At 39.9% G+C, this 22,465-nt stretch overlaps 1 protein-coding gene across 1 annotated transcript in view; it reads left to right on the top strand.

Moving 5' to 3' along the window:
• The window catches only part of LOC126469646 (uncharacterized), a 198,809-nt gene that overhangs the window by 38,830 nt on the left and 137,514 nt on the right, over positions 1-22,465 (top strand). Inside the window, exon 3 of the mRNA XM_050096771.1 lies at positions 15,278-15,370. Coding sequence (XP_049952728.1) covers positions 15,278-15,370 — 93 coding nt within the window. The remainder of the gene's footprint in view (positions 1-15,277; positions 15,371-22,465) is intronic.

The raw sequence follows: 22,465 nt of genomic DNA, 5'->3' as shown, positions 1-22,465 counted from the left end.
AGGCACCTACCATGCTCTTGCATGCTCAGTTGTGTGTGAGTGGTACACGAAAGCTCTAAGGCCATGATACCATCATGCCAGATTACACAATTTTACATTTCTGAACACTTAAAGCAAGTTGGCAATTGTTGTACTACTATTCCATCTTATCAAGGTGTGACTGAATACTGGGCACCTTTTCTGAGACAGTACTTAATTATAACTGCATCATCTGCAGAAAGTCCAAGATTACTACTGATGTTGTCTGCCATAAATATACAGCACGAACTGCAATGGCCCCAACATATTTCCCTGGGGCACACCAGAAGTTATATTTGCATCTGTCGATGACCATCCATCCAATGTAACATGCTGCATCCACCCATCAAAGAAATCCTCAACCCTGTTAAAAATGTTGCTTGATACCCTGTATGAACTTACTTTCATTAACAGCTCTAGATGCGGTACTGAGTCAGATGGTTTTCAGAAGTCAGTAAATACTGCAACTATCTCACTGTTTTGATGCTCAGCTTTCAGGATGTCTTAAGAAAAGTGTGAGTTTGGTTTTTCACATGATTAATGTTTTCCGAATGCATTCCGTTTGGAGTGGAGGAGGCCATCCTGTTTGATATACCTCACTACATTTGAAATATGAATATGCCCGAAGATTCTGCAACAAATGCATGTCAATGAGACTGGGCAGTGGTTTTTTGGAACAATTCATCCTTTGAGGACTCTGTGGTATATTATGGTTGAAAGACAGGCTATCTCAGTTGCAGAGTAAGTGTGAATCTGATAGGGATTCCAATGGGGCCCAAATCTTTGTTTAATTTGAGTGATTTCAGCCACTTCTCAGTGCCACTGGCACAATATGTATTTCACTCATGTTTGCAGTGGTGAAAAAATTTAATTGGGACACTACTCTTGGGTTTTCTGTTGTAAGGGGACATTTGAAAACAGAGTTAAGCATTTGTGCATTTGCTTAGCTACTCTCAATTTCAGTTCGTGCCTCATCTGTGTGTGATTGGACACTAACTTTGGCACAGTTAATATCTTTGCATTCAACCAGAACTTCTTTGGGTTTCGAGAAAGATCCTATTACAATATTCTTCTAGAGCCGCCACTGAAGGCTTCACACATTGCTCTTTCGACAGCCAAATGCATTTTATTTAGCATCTCACTATCTGTAACTGTGTGCTTTGTCTCTGTTTCTTTATGGTGAATGTGTACCACAGAGGGTCCCTCTGTCGTGAACTGTTCTATTAACTACAAATCGATCAAGTTGCATCGCCAACTATTTTATACTTAAGTAGCAGTTCTTCTGCATGTTTCTGTTAAGAGGTAAATATTACCAGCAGTTGAAGTGAGTCTCAGTGGCTCAGTTTCAGTTTCAGTAGAAGACAGCACCTCAAATTTATTGGTTAGTGGGATGAGTGTAAGACGCTGTGTTCTGATAAGAATGACATTTTGTTCAAACTGGAGATACGTGGTGGTGGTTTGTTATTATGTAACACTGAGTGAGATAATAAATTAATGTACAGTTGAACAGGCTGTTATTCAGCAATCATATACGAGTTTCAGCATAGGATTATACATCCAACTGGTTGCAACTAACTGGTAGGTACATTAAAGATTTCGACACCTAGTAGAGGTGTTTTCATCAGAATGAAATTTTTATAAAGCATAAGATTACATTGTTAAGAAGCAATGGTCGGAATTTAGAGCAATATCTTATGTTTTTCCCAGCCGGGCACAGGTCGCAAAAGTTGGAACATTTCATTTCCCTTATGACTTGAACATAGCTGCTCTAAATTCTGACCATTGCTTCTTAGCAATATAATTCTTTGCTTTATCAAAATTTCATTCTGATGAAGACACCCCTAGTAGGTGTTGAAAGCTAGTTTAACGTACCTACCAGTTAGTTGCAACCAGCTGGCCATGTAATACTGTGTTGAAAAAAAGATAATAAATTGTCATTATAGCTATGTACGCAAGTCTTTCAGCAATGATGAAAACAAGGTATTAGGTCTGCTTTAGTACCCATTTGTGGCAGAAATTGTGGATAATAAACTTAAAAGATCATGCACTATGCCAGAAAAATTAACAGGTGTTTTGTATCACAAATTACCTGCAGCATTGGGGAATGCAGGTGTTTTGTATCACAAATTACCTGCAGCATTGGGGAATGCGGTTTGTCTTGCAAAGTAGGATAACTAGTACCCTTTTTCAACCAAGTTTTTATTATTTCTGCAGCAAATCCTGTTTCTCTTAGTTCTGGTAGTGAATTCCAGTGGCCTACAAATATTTAAAAAAGAGAAAGTTTGCATAACTGTAAACATATTGTTTTGAGATGTGTAGAAAAGGAATATAATAGAAGACAAATAGTTAGCTTTGAGAGAAGAAATATGGAAGGCAACATAGTAACAAGCCAAGGGTTTGTAGAAGTCCTTAGATAACATTGGAGTTATTAAATTTAACTGATGAAAGGAGAAAATATAAAAATCCAGCAAATGAAGAAGGCGAAAGGGAATACAGATGTGTAATAAACTAGATTGACAGGAAGTGCAAAATGCAAAGGCTGTAGATGCAGGCATAAATAGGGGAGAAGTAGAGGCTGCCTGTGGGGAAAATTAGAGAGCCCTTTTGAAAAGGAAAGGGGACTGTATAAACTTCAGGGTCATATGGCAAGCCAGTACTAAGCAAAGAAGTGAAAGCTAAACAGTTAAAGGAAGATATTAAGGGGTATACAAAGGAAATGAAGTTGAAGACAATAGAAAGGGAACGGGAAATAGATGTAAATGAGGTGGGAGATAAGGTACTGCGATGATAATTTGATGAGGACTGAAAGACCTAAGTGCAAACAAGTCCCCTGGAGTAAATGATACTCTCAAAATAACTGAAATCCTTGGGAGAGCCTGTCATGACTAAACTATTTATTCTGAGACAGATGAAATATGCTCAGACTTCAGGAAGACTGTAGTAATTTCAGTTCTAAAGATGGCAGTTGATGATAGGTGTGAATATTACAGAACCATCATGCCTACAAAATACTGAAAAAAATATTGACAGAAGAAAGAAAAAACTAATAAAAGCCAGGCTCAGAGAGGATAGGTTGAGGAAGGGTCATTTATAGACTTAGAGGATACTTTTGACACAGTTGACTGGAAGACACTCATTGAAATTCTGAAGGTAGCATGGATAAGATACAAGGAGTGAAAGGTTATTTTCAGTTGGCTGCAGTTATGTGTCAAAGGACTCAATGAACAGACTGTCTTCTTGTGACTGTACATTCTTGTGACCATTGCTGCCAGGAGTCTTATACAGTGGCTACATGCCTGCTAAGTCTTTCTGCAATATCACAGAAGGAACATACAGCCTCTGGTAGCCCTATTACATGACCTCGTCAAACTCAGTGAGGTGCTGATATCATCATCTTTGCCACATCAAAGGCATTCTTCACATCCATTCTCAAAGGCAACTAACACTTACAACTGTTACAGCATGTATTTAAAGCAAACCTGATTTGCATCATGATAGTGGTGCTACTAATGCCACTCTTATGTGACTGCTGTGAAATCTGAATAGACATTATCTCTCACATGTAGAAACACAGCTACCAACTTTAATTTGTGTTGCACAACTAGTCATTGGTGTTGTGATTTTTTTTCTGTCAATGTATAATTTTAAGTGTTAGGAAATCTTTCTCTGAAGTTATTGGTCTAAAGTGTGGCCTAGTATTGAACTGAAGTTTTGGTGACAAGCACTTCAGAAGAGAGTAGAAGCTTTTGAAATGTGGTGCTATGAATGAATCCTGAAAAATGGATCACAACAGTAACGACCACAGCAGCAACAAAACCAACCACCACCTTTCATGACAGCACTTTTCCGCGCCTCAATCTTTTACATTGGTTGCAAATACAAGGTTGTGAATTAGCAGTTTCCTTTCAATCTTCTGTGAATTATTGGTGTCCATTGGCTGTTGCGTAGGACTGCGCATCACAACCATGCATTTGGCTGTGCTTAACATTGCTGCTGTAACTGGTGTTAGCCATATGACATCTGCAGTTAAACAATTCAGAGCCTTTCCTATGTGCTGCTGCAGAGCCAGACACAGTAACATGTGCTACTTGAACAATTACGTGACATTTCCCTTGTGTACAAGCAGCACAATTGTCATACAGTTTTTGTTTTAACATCATTACTCCATCAAAATATATTCAAAAATAATAATTTTACTTAAATTTTTAGTGAGTAAATATAATTACACAAAAAAAAATTTTTGAAATCCACATGCCGGTGATGGAGGTAGCAAATGTTAAAATTAAATTACTATACTTAGCTTTGGTAGTTAGGTGAGTTGGTTCTTCTCACAAATTACTCTATAATGTGCAAGGCAAAAATTATACCATCCAGGCAGACTGCAGCAAATCAAACTAAAACATTAAATAAGCCAGCAACCAACAACTCACTACAAATTACCTTGTGACCTCTTCCACCTACATATATATATCCCATCAGAAGTTCTTATTCTCGATTTCTTTGTAACACTATCAGTCACAATTGATTTTATCATATACAAAGACTTTTGTGATATGGTCCTGGTTCCACTGAGTGTTGCCGACTGATGGGTCGTATGTCAGAGTGTCGCATAAGTACCTTGACATGTTTTGACCACATCGCCTTTTCACAGTATTTATGTCACACTCTGATGGACGATCCATTTGTTGGTGAAACTCAGAAGAACTAGCAGTGCCTCTGAAAGTGTCCAACACAGCTCTGAATGGAATTTTAGGAAAAAAAAATGTTTCATGGACCACAACCATACAACCTGGAAGATTCACCAGCAAATATGACAAATGGTTGTGAAAACCTTCAGTGTATAATTTCATAAAAGATTCCTTGCGATAAATTATTTAATATTTCAGTCTGAAGTCCTTACAATCAAAACATTTTTGAACCTATCTTTTACTATCATCAATATATGTTTTTTCATTACTTTTGTTAAGTTCAATATAATAATTTCTATACTTGTTTAACAAATTTAATATTTTCCCACATACATATGGTAACTTAATATGATGCTAAATTCAAAATCAGTTTTAATTTTTATACAAAGAGGCAAACTTTATGTAAAATTTTAGAATTTACACTACTTATACTTCCCGAGGAGATCACGAATGTAAAATTAGAGAGATTAGAGCGCGCACGGAGGCTTTCAGACAGTCGTTCTTCCTGCGAACCATACGCGACTGGAACAGGAAAGGGAGGTAATGACAGTGGCACGTAAAGTGCCCTCCGCCACACACCGTTGGGTGGCTTGCGGAGTATCAATGTAGATGTAGATGTAGATGTAAATAATGAAATGGAACAACAGATTCTCACAAGGAATTCGGACATTGAAGAACAGGAGAATGTCAGTGTAGAAGATGGGTGAACCAGGAATGTGTGCCCACATCAGGAGAATCTGGGACATCATCAGGAAAAGAATAAAGAATGAGCATGTTCTAAGGAGGCATCCTTGGAATGGAACAGGGAAGGTCAGCACATCAGATAGTACTATTTTGTTTGAATAAGTAGACCAAAGTAGAGTAGATCATAAAAGTACAAAGTGATGTGGAAGAAATAGGAACACAAGAAACAAAGATTTACTGCAGAGTGACTTTCAAATAAAAATTCAACCTGGCACAGATGTCCAGGACAGAATTAGACCCAGGGAAAACTCACCATGGATGGAAGAGCACAGAAGTTTGCAAAAGTATGAGAATGAAATAGTATTGGACAATAATAAAAACCAGAAGAAATGAAGCTGATCCAAATTAACATGGTCCTCAGAGAAGAAGAAGGTTGAGAAGAAGAAGAAGAAGAAGAAGAAGAAGTGTGTCATACATGCATGTCTTTGCCAGACATTCTTAACTTTTCGAGTAACAAAATACTATAATTAGCAACCAGAATAGTCTGTTGTCTGTTCAAAACAGTATTACAGTGCCGAAATCCTGAAAAGACAAACTGTGAATTGATAACTATGCATATATCAAATTCTAAACCAATTCAAAGAGTCATGTACATGATGGAATGAAATAGAAATTCTGACGACGGCCGCAATCAGGCACTGAAATGAATTCAGTGGTAAAAATTGAAAATTCGTGCCAGACTGCGACTTGAACCCAGATTTCCTGCTTTTGAGTACCTTAACTGCTGTGGCTATTCAAGCATGCTTCTCGTCCAACCCTAAATCCCAATTTGTTACACATTATGTAAGTAGTGCCCTAAATCCACTATGCTCATTGCTCATGCCCTCATGCTTATTTCTGCAAGATTTTGAGAAATTGCATCCACACAGAAAGGATCTTAATGGCCATCAAGGTGTATACATTTATGTATATGTATGATGTCTGTTCTGTTTGACACGTAAGAATTTCTATGTTGTTTCATCATGTTTATGTTCGACTATGGGATCAAGAATGGTATCTCATGAAAGTTTAGTTTTAGTTTAGTTTAGTTATGTCATGTTCCGTAGATTATTTTCACGATTATTTTATCGATATGATGTGGAACAAGTCAGATGACAAGATACATACACACACATGAATAGTGCTAATATTAATATTACTGGAAGTTTTAGTTCTACACATGCAACTACATTTAGAGGTACTTTTTTCTTTACCATTTCTGAAACAGACACTCATACATGGAGCAGAAGGAGTTGTCCAAAAGAAATCATTTGAAGCTAGATTTAAAACTTGGTCTGCTACCTGCCAGACACTTTGTTGTTGGGCAAATGATGAAAGATTTTTGTTGCTGAATAATGTACTCCTTTTTGAGCAACTGACAGCTTCAATAACGGATAGGAAAGGCCATTTTTTCCTCTAGTGTTGTACGTATGAACATCACTGCTCTTCGCGAATTGACATGGATTATTTGTAATGAATTTCATTAGTGAATATATGTAGTCTGATGGTGCAGTTAAAATATCTAACTCCTTGAAACGTTGACTACATGATGTCCTTGGGTGAACACCACAAATTATTCTCGCTGCTCTCTTTCATGCAATCAGTACTTTATGTCTAAGTGGTATGTTGCTCCAGAAAACTATTCCATAAGACATTATTGAGTGGAAATGTGCAAAGTACGTTAGGAGACTGATCTGTTATAAGCAAGACTAGCAATTATGCGAAGAGCGAAAGAAGCCGAACTTAGTTGTTTGAGAAGCTCAGTAATATGCTTCTTCTGTTTCAAGTTGTCATCAATGTGAACACCCAAAAATTTGGAGGAATCTATCCTGTTAACTGAGCCCTGTTCATATGCTACATCAATTGTCCATATGACTCTATTCAGTGTACAGTACTGGATATAGTGAGTTTTTTTTCAAAATTAAAGGAGAGTGTACTTTCTGAGAACCACTTAATAATTCTTTGTAAGACATCCTTAACAATATCTTCAGGTGGTTTTTCTGGATTGGGATTTATTATAAACACTCGTGCCATCTGCAAAAAGTACTAGTTTCGCTTGCTGAGCGTTGAGTAGGAGCTCATTCACATGAATAAGGAACAGCAGAGGACACAAAATTGAACCCTGTGGGACTCCCTTTTGTGATAACTCCCCATTCACTAGAATTTACCACCCACCCAACATTATTTGTGCTATTCAGCACAACTTTTTGCATTCTGTTCATTAAGTATGATTCAAACCAGCTGTGTGTATAGCCTTCAATTCCAAATACCTGAGTTTTCCACACAGTCAAATGCCTTGGAGAGATCACAGAAAATACCAACTGCCATGATTTGTTATTTAGGGCTTGTACTATTTGTTGGGTAAATGTGTAGATAGCATTCTCAGTCAAGTAACCCTTCTGGAATTCAACTGTGACATGCTGAGTAAATTATTTTCACTTAAATGTGAGACTGCTCTTGAATACATTACCTTTTTGAATATTTTAGAAAATGAAGTCAGCAATGAGATTGGTTTATAATTATTTAAGTCACTCTTGTCACCTTTCTTATGAAGATGTTCGACAATTGTGTATTTCTCACAAATTACTTGATTATAGCAATATAAAAATTTAATGTTAACTCTGTCAGCCACAAAACATGCTTGATCTTGGATCTGGATGGAAGAGCAGAGCAACTCATTACTGTTGTTATTTAACTAAGGCACTTGCTTGTCAACACTACTACGTCATGCAGTTGCTGTGAGATGATATCTTCAGGCATGTGGTAAGACGTCCCCTCAATTATTATCTTGTGGATACAGCTCTGTCTATAGTGTGTTAGAAATTCCCATGTGCACACAAGTTTTTCCAGCACATTAGTAGTTTAGGTGGCATTTAAGGTATTTTATAGTTTCATGTATTAATTTCCGTAGTAATTGGTTGATGTCGCTGTCACTGACTTCCTCCCATGTAAGTAGTATTAGGTCATCAGATGGTGCATATTCTTGCCTCTGTGTTTTTTAAATCTTGTAGAATACATCTCACTGTTAATCTTTAACCTCTTTTTATTTGTGTTGAACCCCTGTCAGTTTCCTCAGTCTCCTAATTAATTATGACCCCTGTAAGTAGGGTTGAAGTCTATTGCCAAGATATCAAATAAGTCCGTTGCTGCTTATTAATTTATGCATAAATAATTTATCTCATATTTTCCAAACCAATAGCTCAGTTCTGGAAATCAATACTAGAAATAAGCATATTGTTTATAAATAATTAAAGTCACTAGCTATGGTCCAGAAAGGCATCAATTTTTCAGGATCAGACATTTTCTAAGTTGCCACTAGCTGTAAGAAAACTTGACTACTAATAAAGTTGAGTTTAAGAGGAGCCAAGTGATTTATGTAAAGACAATTCCTTCTACTCCATTCATGAATTTATTAGTAGAAGTGATTGATGTATGTATATTATTAAGAATGTCAAATAATTTGAGTGTTATATAAAACCTGTGGATATCTTCAGTGCAGCAATGTGATCAATGTAAATAAGTGCAGTAGCCTGATTTTCTGTTTGATGCTGTGTGGCTACAATGACCTAAGGATTTTCATATGCAGCTCAGAGTATTGTATGTTTACATGTTTTGACAAGTTTGTTATTACTTCTTTAATGAAAATCTGTTTAAGATTAGCTGACTCATTCCACATTTATCAGGACCATTTAACTTGAGATCTGTGAGAGAAATTTTTCTTGTAAATTTATATTTTTTCTTCCACTTATTACTTAATATGTCACCATTTAAAACATCTTTTTGAGCCTACCTACTTCAGAAGAGTGATTGTTGTATAACTCAGAATCGAGGACACTAAAACCTAAATGTGTACATTATTAATGTAAAAATATATGTTAGTAGCAGATAGTTTGTAAAAAATTTTCAGTGTGTGAAATAGTTGCATTCATCGTAAATGAGCTGGCAGATCAGCTGCGTGTTTACTACTTTCTGCTATGATGAAAATGTTAAGGTTTAAGTGTATGTGATTGCTTTTGAATGTTTAGAATGTCAAAAAATCTGATGTATCGAATATCATAATGTACTTGCTGTACAAAAATGATGAGAAGGACTGGTAAAGAATACAATACAAAACAACACAATATGTACCAGTGAAAAATGTTTCTTATGGAAGTATTGCTCAACACAGTTCAATCCAAACATCTTCATCATTCCCTTTCTTCCATCTGGCACCATTTTCATTGTAGTGCCTTCCAGTCTTTTGCTTCCTCTTTCTACATGTACTTCATCGTTTAGCATCCCCCATATTGCCTTTTCTCTTCCCTTTACTCTTATTCTCCTATTCTTTTCTGCCCTCCCCCCCTCCCACCATCCCCCACCCCCGTCTGTCACACAGATGTGCCCCAAAACATTGTCATAACTTTACACTTTCACTGCCATGTGCATTATATATAACGCACATCAGTATTTCCGTTTTTGCTGAGTGCATCATATTCAATCACACGAGGTGCCATATTTGCTTGTGATGCATATATGAGCACAACTGTGTTGAAAGGAAATGGGCACCACACTCTGCTGGCCATTGCCAAAAGTTCTGTGATATCAGTTCTGTAGTGGCAGCACTGGATGACTGGCAGTTGTTACCTTATTATGGTATAGTGTTGGTACATGTTCCTTGCTGGTACTGGCCATATATTTATAAATTTTTTTTTCATGTGTGGCATTGTGTAGTGCTTGTTTTCATTAACACTTTGTGGCTGTGTGATGAAAAGAATTTAAACAGTTTTTTTTCTGGTAATTGTGGAGTAGACAATGTGCTTTTGGACAATCTAATTACAAATATTTATCTCATTGATATTTACAATTTTTTTGTTGATGACTAAATGTATGATTTCACAGTAAAGGAAACAAATTGTTATGATGTTGTTAGTGGAATAACTGCAGAGATAGTATTACTGTTATCAAGACTGACTTTATGGAGTGATATAAGCATTGATGATTTGAGAAAATGTATCTGAATTTTGCTGTGGATGGGGCTTGATCATAAGCCAAGAATGAAGAATTATTTTAGCAAAATCCACTTTACGAGAACCAGGTGTCTTCTACTATGTCCTGAAATATGTTTGATTTACTGCTATGTTGCATATATTTTTGTGACAATGAAAACATAGATGAACGTGACGAGGTGTTCAAAATTAGGAAGCTTATGATTCATCTGAACACAAAATTCCAGGAAATTTTAAACACAAAATTCCAGGAAGCTTTCACTCTAGGTAAAGCTGTCTGTATCGATGAAACAATGGTTCCGTTTTGTGTAAGGTTATGCTTTTGTCAGCATTTTTTTGGAAAATGTTTTAAATATGGAGTGGAATTACACAGAATTTGTGCTGTAGGTTGATATAGTTGGAATGTTAAAGTGTATTGTGGAAAGAAGTTAACGCTATAGATCTAAAAACAACAACTGTTTTGGAGTTCATGAAACACATTTGAATTCTGGAAGGACACTCTTTATAGATAACTTCTATGCTTCTATGAACTTGGCACACATTCTTCTAGAAAAGCAAACTCATCTGGTGGGAACACTCCTCAAAAAAGGATACGGTATCCAAAACCTATTATCCCAAAAAACTCTTGAAGAACAGTGAAATGGCAGTTGTGGGAAACAATGAAAAAGTGGTTGACAGAAAGTGACATGACAAGAGGGACATCATTTTTTGACAATGAAGCAAAGAGCTTGTGGCAGTGAAAACAAAGAGAGGTGAAGTGAAACACCTAATGCAACTGTTGATTACAATGCAGCCTAACCTGTCATTGATCTTTCAGATCAAACGAATACTTATGGCTTCTGCTTGAAGAAGTCAGTGAACTGATACCACAAAGTGGCCTTTGAATTACTGTTCAGTACTACTATTGTAAATGCTCATACTGTGTATGTACGAGTTACAAAACAAAAAATGGGTATCACTGCTTTCTGTATGGCTTGTGCAAATGAGGTATTCAGGATTAATGATGTTCACGAGACACCAATGAATGGGAATCACGAACTGGTTGCAACTGCAGTGAGATGACATTGTAACAGCTGTTACCAGAAACTGTCCAAAGCAGGCAGATGAAAACATGCTATCAAACATGTTACTCAAATGCAAATCTGTCCTCAGTGCTTCATGTGCAAGGACTGTTTTTTTTTCAGTGCACCAACATGAAGGAATGTAAGTTCTTCATTAGTTTGAAATTGAAGGAATTTTATAACAGGTAGTTGGAGTTTTTATATGCCTATACTAATGTCTTCCTCAGATACATCAGTGTGGATCAAAAGTGATGCATTTGGCCATATGAAGCTTCTAGTTGGATCTTAAGTTTAAAATGAGGCATGTGCATCATGTTTGTCTGGTTGAAACTGATTTTTTACAATTTAATGTATTGTCAGATATACTAGCTTCAATTTTTTAAAATAATATGAAGGAAAAAGTCACGACCAAAATGAAAAATTTACCACATTTGCTGCTGACTTGCAAAGTTGCTTTTCCACTCAGTTCTGAAGGGGTTTCTACCTGTACAGAATATCTATGTTGCTGAAACCTGCCATTCCATGCATACATAACAGACTTTTTGCAATGTCACCATTACTAGAGTACATTATCATCATCCTAGCATTGAAACAAGACTGTACAGCTGTGAACATGGACCTGCATGGATGTATGGCCATAAGAGTTAGCAACCTAGTTTGAACATGCAACCAATTGTCTTTCAGAGTTTCCTTCACCTGCGGTGAAATATTGCTCTCTTCATGGTTTTGTAGAAGCTTGCTGGTGTCACTCTCAAAAATATATTTTCATACAATAATGAACCTTTCCTACAACATTAAACTTTGGATAGGGGTCATTCAATGTTAATTCATCAGAGGTGCCAATCTTACTTTCTTCTGTTTTTTATAAAATTTGGTGTGTGTATTGGACATAATTGTGGAATGAAAAGTGCCAAATTAAAGAACAGTAGCTGAAGTATTACAAACAAATAGCTGCCCAGAATTCTGAAAATTTGCAAACCATTTGACAAATGTTACAGAAAAAAATGGGTGTATAATTCAGTTCCAGGAGTGGTAGAACTGTGAAAGTGGTAATTTTGGAAAGGTCTGGGGACATGCTTTCAAATGATATGCATTGTGGCCATTTTCAAACAATGTAGAGAAGTAAGGTCAGTGACCTTTACCTTTGACCAGTAATCTCTCAAAACATGTCACCTTCAAAATTGATGAAAAATATGTTTGCATCTTCATGTTACACTATACAACATAATACAAAATCAAGTTGGTTTAACATTTGAATTAAGAGATGTAAATTAATATCTACAGCTATGTGATGCAATTAAACAATACAGATTGTATGCAGACTATAATAACATGACATAAAGTACAGAAAAATATTTTAACAGTTTAAAGTGTGGTGCGTTAGAAATTCGACAGTAAGGTAGTTACATGAACAGTGCAATGGGCAGCGTTTGTAGTATGCAAGTTAACAGACTATGACCTCTGAACTTCAGTGATGCAAAACATGATCTAATCATCCCAGACACATGTGTGGAAGGCATGGTGGAGGGGTTCAGATTTACAAAAAGAAACACAATCATCAGGGCATACCACACCACTATTTGTGCGCCTTTTGTTAAAAGAACATATGTTTGATCTGTTACTATTCTCACATCAGCCTATGTTAAAATGTCCATCTTGTCCACAGTAATGATATCAGGCTTCTCAGACTGTATACATGAAAGTGAAGGGTTTTGAGGATGTAGGAAGCTAACTGTAACCTCACTGATATCTTCATTAACATTCAGACACATGAAATCCACCATGCATGGAATGAATCGTGTGATATCTCCAGGGTATTTGTGTTCCTGGGTCCTTGTTAGTTTCATATCTGGTGTCTGGTGAACTGGACAAAACTTTCTTATGGGAGTTATTGTAGCCACTAGGAATAACAAAGTGTAACCCCTGAGTGCCTGCAATTGTGCAAATCTGGCAAAACCACTCTGGAAGGAGAGATCCTTCTTGACAACAACTTTTAGTTTTATAATGAAAGCAACACAATATATTATTGGGCCCCACCCACACACTGATCTGATTATTTGTCTGATCTTGTTTTATTATTGTCAGTCCAATTGATGTCCATTACATTTTTAGCTTTCTTACCTTTACTATTATGGATCTCGCAACTAGAGAGCATTCTTTACTCTGTCTTTGCCCTTAATCAGATAGGCAAGGGTCAGAGGCATGTGGAGTTTCCCTCACCACAGAAGAGCTCTTGGAGATCCCATGTCTGCTCTGACGTTGATACTGCTCTGAAAAATATACTTTTAATTCTCCTTAAATTATACTTTTAATTCTCCTTAAATTATTTCTCTACTATTGCCTCAATATTTATTTCAGTACTTAAGTTTTACCACTCCTACATACTTTCATAATTTGATCAAATTTCTGGCTGATGTCTCCAACTCCAGATGAACTACTCCTTGGCCGAGGCAATTGTGACCTCACTGTTTCGTCTCTTAGCCAAGCAACCAAATCGGTTGTGTTCTTTAAACACCATTGAAACACCTGTGTAGGTGTCATTACCTGAGAGTTGTAGATGCACTATAGATTGACAAGTTTCTTGATGGAATCAGTGATAACATCACTTGCTTCTTTCCCATGTGATGTGACAGAGGAATGCCACTCTGCACCGACATTGAAATTACTCTGGTGAAAGTGACGTTTCCATAATTTTTCCACATTTTACACTGGGCTGCCTCACCACCTGAGAAGTAGTACATGTACTTGGGTGTTATTTGGAAATGGGATGTTGTGAAGTTAACTGAATGGCTTTGGAAAAGATGAACACGTGCAGTATCATTTTTAAGGCATTGGGATATGGATAACAAATTAAATGTGATTTGTTACAAATTTTTAACGGTTGCAATCTCAATAAAATACAATTGCTTATTGATGTTTACTGGTTTCTGGTGACTAGCAACCATTCTCAGATCCTCCATACTAAAGAACCTGAACTTAAATACAATGTTGGCAGCAACACCATCTTAGTTGGTGTAACAAATTGGTGTTAAAAGGTTGGTCACAGCATGAAAATGTATAAAAACAGGAAAAATGTTCTGAACATTTCTCTGGGATTTCACCTGAAGTTTTGTTGTAGCCCATCTTTTGCCTGAAGGTGTTTTGTGGTGATCATCATTCTGAAGTGTGGATTGATGCAGCTCTCCATATCAGTCTATCTTACATGAGCGTCTTCATCTCTGCATAACTACTGCAACCCACATCCATTTCAATCTGCTTATTGTATTCATGTCTTGCTCTCCTTCCACAGCTTTTACCCCTGGCATTTCCTTCCATTAGCACAATGGCAATTCCTTGATGCTTCAGGATGTGTGCTATCAACTGATGCCTTCTTCTTGTCAAGTTGTGCCATAAATTTCTTTATTCCCTAATTTGAATCATTGCCTCCTGTTTAACCTACCCACCTAATTTTCAGCATTCTTCTGTAGCATCACACGTCAACAGCATTTTGCTTGCACTGATTTGTGTCCACATTTCATTTCCTTACAAGGCTACATTCCAGTAAAACACCTTCAGAAAAGACATTGTAACATTTAAATTTATATTAGATGTCAATAAATTCCTCTTTAACAGAAATTATTTTCTTGCTGTAGCTAGTCTACATTTTCAGCCTTCATCAGATATTTTGTAGTGCAAATAACAAAACTCACTATTAGTCTCATTTCCAGCTCTATTTCCTTCATCACCTGATTTTATTCAGCTGCATTGCAATGTTTGTTTTACTTTTGTTGTCTTATGAAGCATTTTTTTGAAACTGTTCCAGGCATTTTCATCTTCAGAAATTACTCTCGGACCTAGCGTATTGAGTATAGAGAAGACGGAGGATGAGGAGGCAGTGAGTGAGACTGACTTGGAGGTGAGTCATGCTCCCTGTGGCCTGTCTACAATTGGTGTGTTGCTGACAGCCATATAAACTGAGGTGGTAAAAAGTCATGGGATACCAATAAACACAAATACAGATTGCAATAGGATTGTGTACACAAAGTACAAAAGGGTAGTACATTGGTGGAGTTGTCATTTGTACTCAGATGATTTATGTGAAAAGGTTTGTGCAGTAGCTACCAGAAAGATCGTGGGAGGCGCACATCGGCGTGGCGCATCATGGTCGGTAGTTGCCGCAAGTAGAGGCCCGTCCACCAGAGGGCACACGAGAATTCGGCCGTGACCTCTGCCAGCGGAACAACAACAACAACAACAACAACAACAACAACTAAGATGGCACGGGCTGTGTCCAGTCAGTTCACATCGGGCATGCCTAGTAGACACATCCCGGTCCATGCTATGTGAAGTGCGATGGAAAACATGAACCGTGTTACTACACAAATGGCGACGAGTAGGGTCGTTCTTTCGCGTGTTGTGTCGTTGTTCCGATTTCGCAGCTTATCCACGGCATGGAGGAGTTAGTGCGGGTTTTGGTCGAGCAGCAGAGGGAGCTCATGGCCACCACGAAACAAGTGCTTCCGGTGTTGCTCTCCACGCAGTGTGCTCCAGCGCTGTTCCCTCCTCTCTTTCCTCCGTATGACGAGACGGCGGAGGATTGGGACGCGTATGAACATCGCCGTCGGCAGCATTTCGTGGCGGTTCAGGGTGGCACGGCCGCGTCCACTGCGTCCGGGGTGGACGACGTGCGAGTGGTACAATCCGGCCGTTATGGCCGCTCCCGCACGGCGTGTAAACAGAGTTCTGGCCGCCGGCCCCTGTTACCGTCCTGTGCGTCGTGCGATATACATCACGATCGGTCAGAGGGCCCCCAGCGTTGGGGCGTTTGTCGCAAATGAAATAAAAAAAAGGACACATTGCTAAAGTTTGCCTCTCAGCCTCAAAAGAATCGAAGGAAGCAGGTACAGAGGACGTGGACGTTTACATTCAGGAAGTTTAATCGGGCCAGGCTCCCGACGCATCGGCACACAAACTCTTTATCGAGGTGTCGGTTCGGTCGTACCGATTACAACTGCAAGTAGATACGGGCGCGGCAGTTTCTTTGTTGAATGCACAAACTTACTCTGACCTCGGGTCACCCCCGTTGGCGCCAGTTTACTGGCGTCTACACGGTTATGGTAAACAGTTCCTTCCCATACTGGGTCAATTCACTACCGACGTGACTTACAAATCAGTCACTCGGCCTATTACTTTTATTGTTGTCAGTGATGCGAGCTCCGCTAACCTTTTTGACTTGGATGCCTTTCAAGCTTTCGGTTTTTCTATCGCTGACACCGTACAGTTAGTCTCCGAAGACGTTCCTTATCGATCATTGGGATCTTTGATCTCTGACTTTCCGGATATCTTTGAGGAAGGCCTGGGGTGTGTTTCAGACTTTGAAGCTCACTTAATGTTGAAGGCGTCGGCTCGCCTGCGTTTTCTATGCGCGAGGCAGATCCCCTTGGCTCTCCGCTCTCATGTAAAAGAAGAGCTAGACCGGCTGACAGCCCTAGGGGTCGTTCTTTCCATTTCTGCTAGTGAGTGGGCTTCGCCCCTCGTTATTGTCAGGAAACCCTCGGGAAAATTACGTCTTTGTGCCGATTTCAAGGCCACTATTAATTCCCAATTGGTGGTGGACACCTATCCTTTGCCTCATGCTGATGAATTGTTGTCTGCCGTGGCGGGAGGCCAATATTTCTCGAAAATCGATCTTTCGGAGGCTTATCATCAGATACCACTTGATGAGGATTCCAAACGGCTGGCAGTCGTCAACACCCCGTTTGGCGTTTACCAATACCAGCGGTTGGCCTTCAGAATATTCAGTGCCCTGGCAATATTTCAGCGTTATGTTGAGCACGTCACGTCTACAATCCCTCATTGCATTAATTACCTGGCCGACATAATTGTCACAGGCTTCAGCGCGAAGGAACACTTGCAGAACCTTCGCACTCTCTTTCTCAAATTCAGGTCCGTGGGTTTGCGTTGCAACCTGCATAAGTCAAACTTCTTCCAACCGTCTATTGAGTATGTGGGCTACACCATCTCGCGGCACAGCGTCCAGCCGCTAGGAAGTTTGGTCCGAGGTATCGCCGACTTTCCACTGCCCGCTTCACTGAAGGAGTTAAGAGTTTTTTTACGCAAGATTGCCTAATACCACTGCTTCATTCCCAGGGCTTCCACCATAGCCTGCCTCCTGTACTGCCTTCTGCACAAGGATGTTCCTTTTGATTGGTCGCCTGCATGCGAGCGAGCGTTCACCTTGTTGAAGGGCATCGCCATGTAAGCGCCTTGTTAGCTAATTTTGACCCCAATAAGCCATTGGTCCTGACTACAGATGCTTCGCATTGTGGGGTGGGGGCGGTCCTGGCCCATCGCGACGCGGATGGCTCCGAGCAGTCACTGGCGTTTTCATCTAAAGCTCTTACTCCTGCGCAGACCCATTACTCCCAGGTGGAAGAAGAGGCTTTCGCCATTGTCTACGCTGTTTCCAAGTTTCACTCTTTCTTGTATGGCATGAAGTTTGTTAATCACTGACCATAAGCCATTAATACCGTTATTTGGCCCCACCTCTCAGATTCTGGATAGGACGGCCCACAGACTGCAGCTCTGGGCCTTGTTCCTCTCTAAGTACCATTATGACATTCATTTTTGCCCTACCGGACAGCATGCCAATGCAGACGCTCTTTCCTGTCTTCAAGTGGGCCCGGATCCTAAGGCCGATTGGGAGGAGATTATGTGTCTCTATTTAGATGCGGTGTCCCGCCAAGCGGTTGATGGCTTCCCAATCACTAGTTCTAGAGTCGCCAGGTAAATGGCAGCTGATCCGGTTCTACAGCAAGTAGTTCACCTCATTCAGCAGGGGTGGTTGTCCCGACCTCCAGGCCGGGCCTCGGACCCTCTTTGTAATTATTTTGTTCTATGAGACCGCCTCCCAGTCTTGGAAGGAGTTCTCCTTCTGGCTACCGATGATACAGCTCCTCATGTGATTGTTCCTGCAAGTTTGCGAAGGGAGGTCCTCACGTTATTACATGAAGGGCACTGGAGTGATTCCTGTACTAAAACTTTGGCTCGCAGACATGTATACTGGCCCGGTATTGACAGAGGAATTGAGCCACTGGTGGCTGCCTGTTCCCAGTGTGCGAGCCAACAGGCGTCTTCCAGGTCAGCGTTCTTCTCATGGCTGCCTGCAACACAGGCATGGGAACGTGTTCACATAGATTTTGTGGGCCCGTTTCTCAATGGCTTTTGGCTCGTTGTCATTGATGGTTATTCTCAATTCCCATATGTGGTTCGCTGCTCCTCAACCACTTCAGAAGTTGGAATCCAGGCACTCGCAAAAATCTTTTCTGTGGAAGGTCTGCCAGTCACCCTGGTATAGGACAATGGACCTCAGTTTCTTTCGCACACCTTCCAGGGTTTTTGTAGGCACTTCGGTATACGGCACATTTGGTCTGCCCCCTTTCATCCAAAATCGAATGGGGAACCAGAGCATACGGTGCGCACATTTAAGACGCAGATGAAAAAGTATGTGCATGGATTTCCTGCAGAGGAGGCGTTGACGTTTTTCCTGACGGCATACCGGACCACACCGATGGGAGAACACAGTCCCGCAGAGCTCCTCCACAGGGGCCCACCTAGGACTCTGCTGCACCTCCTCCGGCCTGGTATTCGCCAGTCTTTGCAAAATGGGGTACCTGGCTTCCACCGGGTATGTCAGTCTTGGCACGTGGGTTTGGTCGCAATCCATGTTGGATACCGGTGGTGGTCCTGAGCCGCAATGGCTGCCGGCTCTATACCTTGCAGGTGGGGGACCAGGAGGTACGTCATTACCAAAATCAGCTACGTCCATGTTTGGGCACCCACCCTCCGACCCCTCAGGCACCGATTTCCCCATTGCCGGCACCTGTGTTGGTTTCTCAGGGGACGCTACCACCCCTCCCACCTGTAACTCCGCCACACTGCGATGGTTCTCAGCCTTGGTGGCCTCCAGTATCTCTAGCACTGGCATCGCCATCGTTAAAGATGCCCCGGCGAGAGCAGGCCCCCCTCGCAGGCTCGGATTCTCAGCAGGCTGGTTCACCTGTGGTCATGCCTACCCCATTGTCCACACTACTGGGTCTTGCCCCTCCCGAGTTGGAATGGGATCCGGAGTTCGACAGCTTGTCACCCGTTCTGTCCTGGGCTCCGGTGGTGGGACGACGGGGGCCTCTTCGTGTGGGTCACTTCCAACCATATTTGAAGGTTCCGGCTCGAGGGTTGGCAGATCCCCTCGACACCAGCATTCCAACGGACGTGGTGGTCATAGCTCCTGCACGACTCTCCACCTTCCAAAGCAGTGGATCACAGTGGCTTCACCCCCCGAAGGAGGAGGAGTGCAGTAGCCACAAGAAAGATCACGGGAGGCGCACATTGGCACGGCGTGCCCCGGACAGTAGTTGCCGCAAGTGAAGTCCTGTCTACCAGAGGGCACGCGAGAATTCGGCCGCGCCCTCTACCGACGGAACTACAACTACTCAGGCAGCATGGGCCGTGCCCAGTCAGTTTTACATCGGGCATGCCTAGCAGACAGTTCCCGTTCTACACTATGTGAAGTGCGACAGACTACGTAAATCGTGTTAATACAACACCTTCTTTGATTTTCTTCATGCTTGTACGATTTTAAGGTTGTTTTTATCTGTACGTCAGTTTCCTAAAGCATTATGACACAATATTTAAGAAAAAGAAAAAAAAACAACTCAATAAAATCATCTTTGAATATTAGAAGATTTCTGAAAACTTTTGAATACAAAACATTTATAATCAAGTAACATAACTATTGAGAATTGTAGCAGTTGTAAAGTTGCTGGTTCAAGTTTCACTAGATGCAAATTTTTAAAAATATTTTTATTTAAATTCTATAGTTATTATTAAATATAAATATTAATTAGGAAATAATGAATCATATTTTTAACAAATATAATATCTAGTCATTTTTAATTACTGGTCTTGTGAAAACGAATTAAAATTTAATATTGTCATGTGAAATGGCTTATTGTTAAATGAAAAAAATATATTTCAATCTGCATGAAGAAAAAAGTATTTCCTTTAGAATTTTCACTAAATTTCAATTCATTGTCGGTACTGGCATTGTCACGCCATTAGTAATGAAAAATAAAGATATACTTGCATTTAAAAATGTGATTCATTAGTTGTTTATTAATGTTTTTATTTGTAAATAAGGCTGGAATTTATGGAAAAGTAAAAAGAATATTGCAGATAATGAGATCTGATCCAGCAGCTTTGATTACTAGAATTTCATGATATGTGCTCGGTTACCAATGACTATGTCAACACATCAGATATGTTTTGTTATTAACAGTGCCCAGAATTTTCTAGTTTCCAGAGAGAGTTTTTTTCATGTTTGTTTGAGAATTGGGTCATGCTGTTATAGGAAAGTAATCTATTTGCACTGAGCTTGAAAAGCCTATAAATATGAAGAAAATGAAAGAGAGCCAGCCCATAAAGTCTCCTTATTAGTCCTCTGTCATGCTGTTGTCAGACAGTTGCACGTACAACCACCTCATAAATCAGGATCTGTAGACATCAGAATAAGGTTAGTGAGTCAGTGGAGTGTGAACAGTGTAAATGGGAAATGGAGCCCTATTATTCCACACGGGCAATGGCAGACATGGTATTCTCTTATGGATTATTTAATTGCCTTTACAAACAGGCATATTTTGTGTACAATGAGTGACATCTTCAACACCACGTTCCACCTGAAAAAACATTCAGCAGCATCTTCCAAGAATGTACAGGCACATGATATTTTCAACACAAATAAGGGATTGCAGTAGACTTCCCACAGTTTGCATGCCAGATACGGATGAGTGAGTGTTATTAGGAGAAGATGATAACCCTGAGACAAAAGTATGAAGGACTGGAGCTTCTGAAGGCACCTACCATGCTCTTGCATGCTCAGTTGTGTGTGAGTGGTACACGAAAGCTCTAAAGCCATGATACCATCATGCCAGATTACACAATTTTACATTTCTGAACACTTAAAGCAAGTTGGCAATTGTTGTACTACTATGCCATCTTATTAAGGTGTGACTGAATACTGGGCAGCTTTTCTAAGACAGTACTTCATTATAACTGCATCATCTGCAAAAAGTCCAAGATTACTACTGATGTCGCCTGGCATAAATATACAGCATGAACTGCAATGGCCCCAACATACTTCCCTGGGGCACACCAGAAGTTATATTTGCATCTGTCGATGACCATCCATCCAATGTAACATGCTGCATCCACCCATCAAAGAAATCCTCAATCCTGTTAAAAATGTTGCTTGATACCCTGTATGAACTTACTTTCATTAACAGCTCTAGATGCGGTACTGAGTCAGATGGTTTTCAGAAGTCAGTAAATACTGCAACTATCTCACTGTTTTGATGCTCAGTTTCAGGATGTCTTAAGAAAAGTGTGAGTTTGGTTTTTCACATGATTAATGTTTTCCGAATGCATTCCATTTGGAGTGGAGGAGGCCATCCTGTTTGATATACCTCACTACATTTGAAATAAGAATATGTCCTAAGATTCTGCAACAAATGCATGTCAATGAGACTGGGCAGTGGTTTTTGGAACAGTTCTTCCTTTGGGGACTCTATGGTATATTATGGTTGAAAGACAGTCTATCTCAGTTGCAGAGTAAGTGTGAATCTGATAGGGATTCCAATGGGGCCCAGATCTTTGTTGAGTGATTTCAGCCACTTCTCCATGCCACTGGCACAATATGTATTTCACTCATGTTTGCAGTGGTGTAAAAATTTAATTGGACGATACTCTTGGGTTTTCTGTTGTAAGGGGACATTTGAAAACAGAGTTAAGCATTTGTGCATTTGCTTTGCTACTCTCAATTTCAGTTCGTGCCTCATCTGTGTGTGATTGGACACTAACTTTGGCACAGTTAATATCTTTGCATTCAACCAGAACTTCTTTGGGTTTCGAGAAAGATCCTATTACAATATTCTTCAAGAGCAGCCACTGAAGGCTT

This window comes from Schistocerca serialis, chromosome 3 (assembly GCF_023864345.2).
Source record: "Schistocerca serialis cubense isolate TAMUIC-IGC-003099 chromosome 3, iqSchSeri2.2, whole genome shotgun sequence".
Taxonomy (NCBI): Eukaryota; Metazoa; Arthropoda; class Insecta; order Orthoptera; family Acrididae; genus Schistocerca; species Schistocerca serialis.
The sequence above is the reverse complement of the archived record's forward strand: the minus strand, read 5'-3'. Positions and strand labels throughout refer to the sequence as shown.